Source organism: Lichenostomus cassidix, unplaced genomic scaffold, assembly GCF_008360975.1.
Source record: "Lichenostomus cassidix isolate B80296 unplaced genomic scaffold, HeHo_3.0 HiC_scaffold_43, whole genome shotgun sequence".
Lineage (NCBI taxonomy): Eukaryota > Metazoa > Chordata > Aves > Passeriformes > Meliphagidae > Lichenostomus > Lichenostomus cassidix.
This window is the reverse complement of record NW_028147635.1, coordinates 1,560,159-1,571,373: the sequence shown is the minus strand read 5'-3', so window position 1 is coordinate 1,571,373 and position 11,215 is coordinate 1,560,159. Positions and strand designations below refer to the sequence as shown.

The window sequence follows — 11,215 nt, the reverse complement described above, 5'->3', positions numbered from 1 at the left end:
GGTTACATTTGTTTTGCAGTTTGAATATGCAATGTTCATACACAATGCTTCTATAAGCATAAATAGCAGCTTTAAATCCTAATTCCTTCTTCACACAAGGATGTGTAACCCATCAGAAATATTTAACAAGGAGCCATATTAGCTTTGGGCTTGATGGTATGGGTTGTTTAAAGTGTGTGATGAGTAATGGGAGCTCGAACAAATACCACTCTTTCTAATTCGGGTTTGTTCTTTGTCAGCCCTGCTGCATAGAAATCTCTTCTTTACAGCAGAGACAAAATGAAATTCCTTAATACAGATGAGAATTGTGCAATTCAGGCTGATTGAAGGGGAAGTTCTCTGTTATTGTGAAAAGATAAACTAAATGACCTGTTTGCTGTACATCCTGGAGGAGGCTTTGAAGTGAAGAGTGAAAAAGAAAAAATATTTTCCTTACGAAGTACCTTGAAAGAGTTGTTTTGGTTTATCAGAAGCAGCTGCACTGATCATGACCTCCACAATTCCAAATGCACAACAAAGACTTACTTGACTTAATCTGGCCACAATTTGGAGCTGCAATTCCAAAATCTCATCAAATAGGTTGTTATGCTATAATAACGAATGAGAGCAGAAGAAACAACATTTCTCATCAGGGTTTTGGGTTGGAAAGACCATTTAATTTATGCTCCCTCAGCTGCCAGCCTAAAGTCTGCTGTGCAAACCTTAGGTGTACATTGGGACTTTATGTATTTCTTTAGCATCAACACAGGTGCAAACCTGGTGTAAAACCCTCCACACATCGCCCTGATTTCCAGGGACAGAACTTCTCTGTTCCAGCATAAAACTGACTTTTCCTGCTCCAGCAGGGAACAGCCCCCATCCCCCTGTGCCACCCCATCCCTCTTCTCCTCAGCAGACACCAGCCCGAGCTGTCAGCAGTGTCCTGCCTCAGGTCTGAGCACAACTTTTCTGTCAACAAAGGATCTCCTGGACCCTGTGCAGACTTGGCTGTGCAGCAGGATGGAGACCATCTACGGGGAGCAGTGGTGGCTTGCAGAGATCTCACAGAGCTGCATCCTGCACACTCTCTGTATGTATGGGCCAGACCAGGAGATCATGACCCAGAGCCTGCAGGACATCCTGGAGGAACACACAGTGCCACTGGTCCAGGGCACCACTGACATCATTGTGAGGCAGTGCAGAGAGGAGGCCCAGAGGCTTCTGTGCTCCCACACTGCTGTGGATGAGGATGACAGCCCAGCAGCCAGCAGCAGCTCCAGCAGCTCCAGCAGCTCCTTGCCTTGGATGGGGACTCCAGCCAGCAGCCCTGCAGTCTCAATGGAGGAGGAAGAAGCTGCCACAACATAGGCTGCCCACCCCAGGGGTCACAGGCACCCCCAAATTGTGGCTGTGTCTGCAGGGTTGGACCAGTCCCAGGAGGAGCCAGAACAGGAGTGGGGATGGTGGTAGGTCCCTCTGCCCAGAGCAGCAGGCCCACACCCTCTGTATCAGTATCATGTTGTCTATAATTTGTTTGTGGATTTGTTGGGTTTTTTGTTGTTGATCAGAAGGTTTATATATTTTGGTCTCAAAGAGCAGATAAGGTTCAAACTAAAAGATTGCGGGACATTGTAGATAAACGCTAAAAAAGATTTGGAATAATATCAGTTATATTGGAATAAGTGGTAGACAACTCAAATATCTGTGCAAACATGAGAAGAATAGATATTACTTCACTTCATTTGGGAGTGCTTTCTATAATTATAGTATAGGCTCAAAAATTATTGCCAACTCCTACTTCAGTACACTTATATTAAAATGTCTAAATCAAATAAATCACCATCAAACCCTTTAAATTCATTAATTTCAAATTTGCAAAACCTTCCTATGTGTGATGGTATTGCAGCCTCCTGAGTTCCTGAAGCCCTCACTCACCTCAGCTCAGTTTGGGCAGGAAGGGGATGGTTCTGTTTGTGAGATGTGGGGACAGGAGGAGGGAAGACTTTGCAAACGCTGTCACCAGGGCAGGGCTGTTTTCATTCATGGTGACAAGTGGTAGTACTTAAGCTTTTTATTTACTGAGAGGGAGGTGCTGAAGGGCAAAACTTCTCAGGAAGAAGGACATGCTGCACTTCCAAAGGAGGGTGAGTGAAGGGGAAAAGTGTCATTTGTCTTTCATGGAAGGTGTTTCATTTTTAACAAATTATTTTTGCTGAAGATGTACCTAGACAGCACTGATTTAGAGCATTTTATCAGACTCCCAGAGTATCCTCACATCTGTTTTGCCACATTTTCTCTCTGTGTTTCATTGTGAATGATTTCTCCTCCCCGGGTGGCTCCTGCTTGGAGCTCTCCGCTCAGTGGAGTCCCGTTTGCTCAGCAGGCCTTTGCAGCGAGTTATTCCCCAGCGTGTGGCTCTGCTGCCATCCCAAATCTGCGGTTTCACTGCCAGCCTGACTGAGACTGGGGAGCTGCTGGGCATGGCTGGAGAATTTCCCCCAGTCCCCTTCACTCACTGCCAAAATCCTCCAGCAATACTATGTTTACATTTGCTTATTGCTTGGAAAAACACAACTTCATGCTTATTTCAGTTTAAAAATTAAATTTATTGAAGATTGTTACACTTGCACTTCTGATATGTAAGTACACAAAAATCAACATACATTAAAAAATTAGATTTATTACAAATTGCTGCAACCACACTAAGAATTAATATACAAATATCAATTTAAGTTTAACAAAAATAATTTATTACATCATAGATATATTATATTATATTTATATATTATATTATGTTATATTATATTATATTATGAAAATCTAGCACAAACATAAAAATAAAACCAGATGTAAATAAATAGAAATAGAAATCTAACTATACAAACATCAATCTACCTATCTAAATATCCATATATAATTATATAAATCTATAAATATATCCTGAAGGGATTTCAGAAGCCCAATCTCCACACGTTCTCCCTCTGTCTCTTCCTCCCGTGCAGCGCAGCCCTCCTGGACAGGGACAGCAGATGAACATCTGGGAAGCAAAGGGAACACTGAGTCAATATCGGGATATTTCCCTGGGCAGCAGCTGCACTTGTGTGAGGGAAGAGAAAATCTCAGAGCCTCCCCAGCAGGGTGAGAAAGAAAAAGCAGGCTGAGCCTCAGCCCCAGCCTGCCTCACCAGCCCTGTGGCCTCACCCAGGCTCTCGGGGGGCAGCAGCAGCAGCTCCCTGTTCACTGCTCTTGCTGGTGCCCTTCAGCTTCTCCCTGATGGTTCTTGTCACTCTCTCGATGTTCTTGGGGCATTTAGGGAAGCTGTGGCAAAATTGTACACACAGGAATTGGTGGAATGGCCTGGCAGAGCCACAGTCCTGGACCCCTCTGTGCTCCCTGCTGGCTCCCTCCATCTCCTCAGCCCTGCCATCCCCTCAGCAAACCCACAGCCCCCCCAGTTCCTTCAGACCCCCACAGTCCATTCTGACACATCGAGTCCCCTTAGACCTGCCACCCGCCTCAGTTTGTGCCACTTCCCTGTCCCCTCAGCCCCCACCATCCCCTGCAGCTCACCCTGAACCCACAGCTCCACCATTCCCCTTTCCTCCCCCACACCCCTCAGCCCCACAGTCCCCTCAGCCCCACCAGCACCTCAAGCTCACTGTCCCTTCAGTGTCACCTCTCCTCAGCCCCCTCAGCCCCTCAGTCTCACCGTCCTTCAGCAGCTCCTCAGGGACACCAGCTGCTCTCACTGCTCTAGGGACACCTGGGGACACCTGGAACTGCTGCTCCGCCCGGGCCGGCCGCCAGCTCGGACCCAGCACGGGAAGAGGGGACAGAGGGGACACAAGGGGAAAAGCAAGCGATGAAAAAGAAAGCAGAGCAGGGAAAGAGGTTAAAATGCAGCCTATGCCTACACAAATATCCATTCATGTAACTAAATAAACATACACCTCTAACTACGTGCATTTCAAAATATAACTATATATATATAAAGGTTACTCTAAATACACATAAATGTATCTATGAAAATCTATAAATCTAACTACATATATATAAATACAATCACTTCTAAATTTATATCTATGTAAATAGATAGAAATCGAAATATACAGATTTGTAACTACAAGCATGTATCAACCCTATAAATCTAGACATAGAACTCCATAGACACAAAAATGGAACCGTAAATATCTATAAATGTAATATATACAGAGGGATCCCACCTGTCTGATCTTCACAGGCTCTCCCTTGGTCTCCGTGTCCTACGCAGGGCAGCCCTCCTGGCGAGGTAGATCAGATGGATGTCTGTGAAGCAAAGGGAAAACTGAGTCAATATGTGGCCTTCAGGCATGTTTCCCTTTGGAAGGAATTGTACTTCTGTCAAAAATTGTAGTAAAAGATTGCCTGAAAGGCAAACTCTCACATGGGAATTTGAGGCCTCCTCTTTACAGAAGAGGGATCCTTCCAAGTTTTCTAAACTTCACAAGTATCCCAATAAAGACAGCACCCGCAGTGAAAATGGCACCCACCAGAGCTTGAAACACACACAGTCCCAGCTCACACAAAGAACCCAGCTTTGGTCTTTCTCTGTGCTCACAGAGACACCTCAGTCCTCACTGAAATGGCTGAAGCTGAAGGGTGATGTGAGCTGAGTTACAAACTAGCACTGGTCCCTGGCATCTAAAAAGTGCTCTCTGCAGTGAGCAACAGCTCCTCCAACTCGACCAGCAGCTCTGGGATGAAGAGCTGGCAGAGAAAGAGCTCCCTACAAGGCCTGCAGGCTGTACCAGCCTTGCTTGAGAATGCAGATCCAAAGTGCTCTCTCTCTCCTATTAGCTCTCGCTAATCTGAGGAAATTAAATTTTGCTTTTATCTACTGCATTTGTGTTCTGTGATTTGTTTGGCCTCAGAGGTTCTACCGCTTGTATTTTTAATGTGTCTCACTATAGCCATCAGCAGACCTGTACTACATTGATTTAATGCTTTCAGACACAAAGCTCAGCCTTCTACTCTGACTTTTTCTGGCATTTTACACAGTTGTTTCAAGAGTCACTCAGCGCTGCCTCCAGAGCACTGCCACCCTGCAGCAAACCTATCCACGGACTTCAGCTGGAAACTGGGACAGCCAGCTTGGTGACACAAGTGCCAGAAGGTCAGCTTTATTCACTGCTCTCTTGCCACACCACAGGACTCAGGGTCAGTGCCGCCAGAGAAGCGTGGAGGGCAGGGCTCCACCGGGGAGGCTGTGCCAGTGCCCTGCTGGAACTCAAGGCACCAGGAAGCACCAAGCCTGCAGACAAGAACTCAACTCCTCTGGTCTCCCTTCCTGCCACAGGCAGGCTCACAGCAGCCATCTCAGACCTCTCTCAACCAATGTGGGCTCTCTCCTTACCAAGCTCCTCGGGCTCCAGGGAACTGTTCCCATGGCTCACGGTGCCAGGCAAAGCTCTCTCTGCTGCAGCCATGTTCTCAGGCTCCCCTCCTGAAGACTCAGGGGCAACACCAGGGTTCCCCTTAAAAGAAAACCAGAAAGAAAGAAAACCCAAAGATCACTCACTGTTTTCTGCAGGGACACAGTAGTTCAGAACCCACCGTATTTCCTTCTCTTGAGGAAGAAAATGTTTCTGAGAACTGGTATGTGTGAGTTTACAGAAGACAAAATGTCATCACACTTGGCAATACAATATGGACAATTCCAAAAAATCCCATTCTCTGCCTTGAATCTGCCTCTCCTCAACAGTAAATCTAGAGGAGGCAATGGGTCTGCATATTATATGAAATAGAGGAATCCTTTGGAAAAGCTGTGTAATAATATACAAAAATGCCTGTGCCAATGCAGACACTGAACACTTCAGGCAAGACTGGAAAGAGGCAAGAGTTAAGAGAAAGTGGATTCCTAAGTCAAAGAGGGAATCTGTCAAACACAAGGACTAATGGTCCCTGATTGAACTGCACTTCAACACAGAAGAAGCCCCTGGGCTTCAAGGAGTCCTTAACCATTTCATGTGCAGCACCAACATTGTCCTTCCCTCCAATTCACAACTCACGGGGCCTCAGAACCAACACATCTGCTCCCTAAAGGCTCCAGGGCTCACTCACTTTCATCTCTTGCTCCTAACAAGGAGGTCTGGCCCCCAAAGGCAGTGGAGAAGATTGACTTCTCAAACCCAGTCCAGAAGCTGCCAAAGCTGACAAGGTTGAACGTGGGGCCAACACTGAACACATGACGTGGGCACTAAGGAAGGAGTCCTGCCAGCTCCTGGCACAGGGATGTGCTCCTCCTTCCACAGCCCTGAGCACAACAGCCTCATCCAGGCTGCAGCTTTGCCAGGACTGGATGGGAACACACATCTCTTCCCACAGAGATGTCCAAGAGGAACATGACAAAGCTCTGGAACATGGAGAGCAAGACTTGCCAGTTTGCCCAGCTGAGGTTTCACATCAAGCTAAGCTTGTTAGAACCTAAAAGCATCACCAGGAATGATGCCCCTGCACTAGGGATTCTTCCCAGGAAAAGGAGAGAGGAGCACCCAAACTTGGCCAACACCTCTCGTCCTCACTAAGGATGAGCCCCCTTTTCCTTCCCTCTTCCTTTGCAAATCTTGCTTTACCAAGCAAATCCTTCCCTGGCCATTCACAGCTCAATTCAAGAAGCCTTTCCTTCTCAGCCATGCAACAACCTTCAAAAGCTCTCAGTCCAGCCCTTTTCATCTCTTTCCAGTGCAGTTACCTGAGCAAAGGGAGACCTTTCAGGTGGGGAGCGGGAAATCATCTCCTCCAGCGTCTCAAGCACCAGGTCCAGAGTCAGTGGTGGCAATTCCTCTTCCCCAGGCTCATTCCATGGCCAGCTGGAGGCTGTCCATGCTGCACAACCAGCACTGCCAGTCGGAGCATCAGGGGCTGAACTGCCCACTGTGGCTGCAAGAATCCAAACACTTGGGTCAGGCTCCAGAACAGAGCTTGGCACACAGAGCTCTACTGCTGCCTTGGATCAAACACCACAGGAAGCACACAGCAACCTGAAATGTATTCCAGCTTCCCAGGGGATTGGAAGACTGATTTCTTTCTCTTAAAAAGTATTTGTTCTAATTGATGGATATGTGTGGTAAAGTATGGACTGTAAAACTGATCTACACACACACACCAATACTTTGTTATCACAGCCTTTTCCATCTCCCCATCAGCTTGTGGAATTGGCTGCTTTGGAGTTTTGATGAACACAGAAAGTGGATCCCCCTTGGAAGAGCCCAGATCTGCAGACATGCAGGCTAAAATTAAACTGGGATTGTATTGCAGAAAAGCAACCTTGTGGCTGAGGCCATATTCTGCAGCTGCAACTCTTCTGGGGACACACAGAGCTCATTGAAATGTAATCAACTTCTTTGCAGGAGAGAACATCTTTAAACTCTGCAATATCCTATCAGCGTCCTAGTTTGGCTTCACTCAAGAAAACAGGGGAGCTCACCAGACACTGAGCAGTTGTGGGCAAATGTTTTTTGCCTCAGTCTTTCTCCCCTACAGAGAGACTGTTTGGAAAACCCCCAGAAAATCCTCCAAATCTGGAGGAAGGACAGGAAAACCAGACAGAGATTGTTTTTGTTCTCAAGGTCCCCCTTCCTGGTCAACTTGACAATTTCTGTCTGATTCTCACTTGACATCTACCCATGACAGAGTACTGCAGAAAAATACTTCAAATGGTATCTTGCCAGGAGCTGTTGGAAAAGCAAGGGTAGAAGTTCTTTCCCTACCTGATGGGCTGTAGGCTGGCAGGTGCTGCTCTGAAGATGTGCAGCTGCTGCTCTCTGGAAGGGCCCTGGAAGTGCTCAGATGGTCTATGGCAATTGGTGGAATGATGAGCTCATGCTGGCATTTAAATTTGCCTGCTACTGGTTCCTCCAATGAATCTCCAAGAACTCCAGAGGTGGCAAACACTTTCTTGGGAGGCTCTGGGGAAGCCTCAGAGTCTTGATCAGCTGCACTTGTGCTGGAAGGGCCTGGAGGCAGCTCTGCATCCTCAGGTGAGGCAGCACTGAGGTCTTGGCATGAGGGAGCTAAGTAGCAATGAGGGAAGAAGAAAGGGAAAGCAAAGAGAAAAACTTTGATCTTCCCAAGTAGGCCTCGGAAGAGAAAAATCTCCACCTGTTCTGGGGCTTTGCAACAACAAATTTCCTGTCTATTTGGGTCTCACCTATTCATTTAACCATCTGGGAAAACTGTCCCCTGGCAGTTCCTTGGCAGGGACAGTCAAGAAACCCAACAACCAGGTCTTTTCCCCTCTGCTCCAAAGGGACACAAAAACTTCATCATCACAACCTTTCCTACATGCCCATTAGCTTTTGGAGTTGGCTGCTTGAGTTTCTCATCCCAACAGATGAGTTTCACATCTCATCCAAAGAGTGGATTCACCCTGGCCAAGACCAGATCTTCAGGCAAACACCGAAATTCAACTGTGATTTTTATGCTAAAAAGCAACCTTGTGGCTCAGGCCATATTCTGCAGGTGCAACTGTTCTGGGGCACACAGAGCTCGTTGAAATGGCATGGCCTGATGGGCACAACACACAGCCTTAAAAATCTGTGATATTCTATCACTGTCCCAGTTTGGCTTCATTCAAAGACAGAGGGGAGCTCACCTAACACTGACCACTTGTCAGCCAAGATTTTTTGCCTTACACTTGTACCTCAGCAGAAAGGCTGTGTGGAAAATGCCCAGGAGACAAACCAAATTGGAAGAAAGGACAGGAAAAGCAGACGGAGAATTCTTTTGCATTCAAGGTTACTTTTCCTTGTCAACTTGACACTTTTCTACCTGATTCTCACTTGACATCTACCCATGACAGAGCACTGCCAAAAAATACTTCAAACAGTCACTTGGCAGGAGCTGTTGGAAAATCAAGGGTAGAAGTTCTTTCCCTACCTGATGGGCTGTAGGCTGGCAGGTGCTGCTCTGATGATGTGCAGCTGCTGCTCTCTGGAAGGGCCCTGGAAACGCTCGGATGGTCAATGCGAACCAGGCGAACCATGAGCTCAGGGTGGTGTTTTAGGTCCATACGGACCAGTGGAATGGTGAGATGCTTGAGATGGAATTTGCATCTGATGGATTCCTCTGATAAATCCCCCAGAACTCCAGAGGTGGGAACCAATTTCTTGGCAGGTGCTGGGGAAGCCTCAGAGTCTTCAGGGCCTGCATGTTGTCGCCTGGAAGGGCCTGGAGGCAGCTCTGCATCCTCAGGTGAGGCAGCTCTGAGGTCCTGGCATGAGGGAGCTGAGTAGCAATGAGGGAAGAAAGGAAGCACAGGGAAGATTGGGTCACTATTGCTCCTGGGCTTCGTTTCCCTGGGCAGCAACTGTGCTTTTTACATCAAAGCGAAAGCTCAGATCCTCCTAAGCAGGGTGAGGAAGAAAAAAATTCCCACATGTTCTGGGACTTTGCAACAACCAATTCCTTGTCTGTTTAGCTCTTGCCTATTCATTTAACCACCTGGGAAAACTTCCCCCTGGCAGTTCCTCGGCCGGAGGCAACTGCCAGAATCCCAACTGCCAGGTCTTTCCCCCTCTGCTCCAAAGGGACAGGAGGCTCCCTGCAGCTGGGCCTGGCCACCATCGAGCCCTCGGCACTCGCACGCACTCATGGAGAGCTCCCCAAGCGTGCCCGTGGCCGGGCAAGGAGCAGCGGCAGCCACGGCGCGGGGCTGGGCCAGCTGCAGGCCGAGCGGGCCAGGCTGCTGTGAGCGCAGCCCCGGCGGGACTGTCCCGCAGCCCCCGGCAGCCCGGGGGGCACGGCACGGCACGGCACGGCACGGCACGGCACGGCACGGCACGGCAGGACACGGCACGGCTGCCTTGCCCAAGCACAGACAGCCCCTGGGCCAGCCGGGCAGCTGCGCTGAGCAGCCCCAGCACGGGCAGTGCCCACGGCCAAAGCCCGCGCCACCCTCGCTGCCAGCCCGGCTTACCGGCCCCGCGGAGCTGCTGCAAGCGGCTGCGCTGGCGGCTGCGCACCTCCTTGCTGCACCTCCTTGGCGCACCTCCTCGGCTGGCCTTGCTCCGGCGCTCGATGCGGAGCAGGAGGTCGGGGCGGTCGCGGCGAAAGATTGGATTCCTGAAGTGGAGCCAGCTGCCGCCCTCGCTCGCCACCTTGTGGAAGCCGTACAGGTGGAGCTGTCGCACGAAGCTGCTGAAGTGCGTGGCTTTGAAGGTGCCCGGGGCCGCCGCCGCCCCCTCGCCGCCCAGCCCGCGGGCGCCGGCCGGGCTGAGCAGCTCCCGCTCGAAGAGCGAGCGCTCGACGAGCAGCCCCCGGGCCAGGCTGTCCCAGCGCACGGAGCGGACGCGGGGGCTGTTCACCAGGTGCCACAGCTTGGCGGGGAAGGTGCGGGCGCTGAGCCCCGAGGGCAGAGGGGGCTGCTGCATGGCGGCGCCGCTCACCGACTGGGGCAACAACGCCTCAGCGCAACGGCCGCGGCGCGGGCAGGACTTGGCGGGGACGAGCGACGAGCGACACGAGCCAGAGAGGCACAGCGCGGGCACAGCGCGGCCGTTTCGCTCCCGGGGCGCTGGCCGGGCTCGGCGGGGCGGGCAAAGCCCCTTGCGAGGCTGCTGGCAGCAGTGGCGACCTCTCTCCCCGCGCTGCATCTCATCCCCGGGTCACCTGTGGTGACAGAAGGAAAGGACATTGCTCTGTCTTGCCTGCCGAAAGGATGAAGAGGAGACACTTGAAGACATTCTTTTTGCCTCTTTCCCAGCCAGCTGGCATGTTCTTTCTCCTCATCCCTGCCTGTCAGCAAGGGGCAGCAGTTTTGTCAGCATGCTCATCAAAGCTGAACTGCTGCCCCTAGGATGGATGTTGCTTTAGCCAAGGGATGAATGGCTTCCAGCTGGAGTCAGCTCACGCTGGTGTCTCCACAAGAGGCTTTGCCTTTCTCTTTCCTCAGGAATCATTTCTTGTCTTCCTGTCTTCCCCCATCTAGGGAGAGTAACAGTGAAAACCCCTCCTGCAGCCAAGTCTAGTCAATGCAGACTGCTCACAGAGTAGATCTTGCGATGGAAAGAGACTCCTCTGAGTTGGTGTTGGGAGGTGGAGGGGGAAGGTTTGTCCTGTGCTCACTTGAAGTCTTGTTGGGCAGCTGTTTTGCTCTGGCAGATAGACACCAGGGATGTATATCCAAGCCTTGCAGGTTCATTCATGAGCTTCCTGAGAGACCAAGGAGACTGAGGGATTGTTCTGTGAGGGCAGAAAT

At 50.1% G+C, this 11,215-nt stretch overlaps 1 protein-coding gene across 1 annotated transcript in view; it reads right to left on the bottom strand.

Moving 5' to 3' along the window:
* The window catches only part of LOC146421111 (uncharacterized), a 48,603-nt gene extending 37,993 nt beyond the window's left edge, over positions 1 to 10,610 (bottom strand). The window contains exons 1-3 of the mRNA XM_085047701.1: positions 9,935 to 10,610; positions 8,896 to 9,243; positions 7,728 to 8,030 (exon numbers count right to left, since the gene is read on the bottom strand). Of these exons, the coding sequence (XP_084903827.1) occupies positions 7,728 to 8,030; positions 8,896 to 9,243; positions 9,935 to 10,610 (1,327 nt within the window). The remainder of the gene's footprint in view (positions 1 to 7,727; positions 8,031 to 8,895; positions 9,244 to 9,934) is intronic.
* Positions 10,611 to 11,215: the final 605 nt, after the last annotated feature.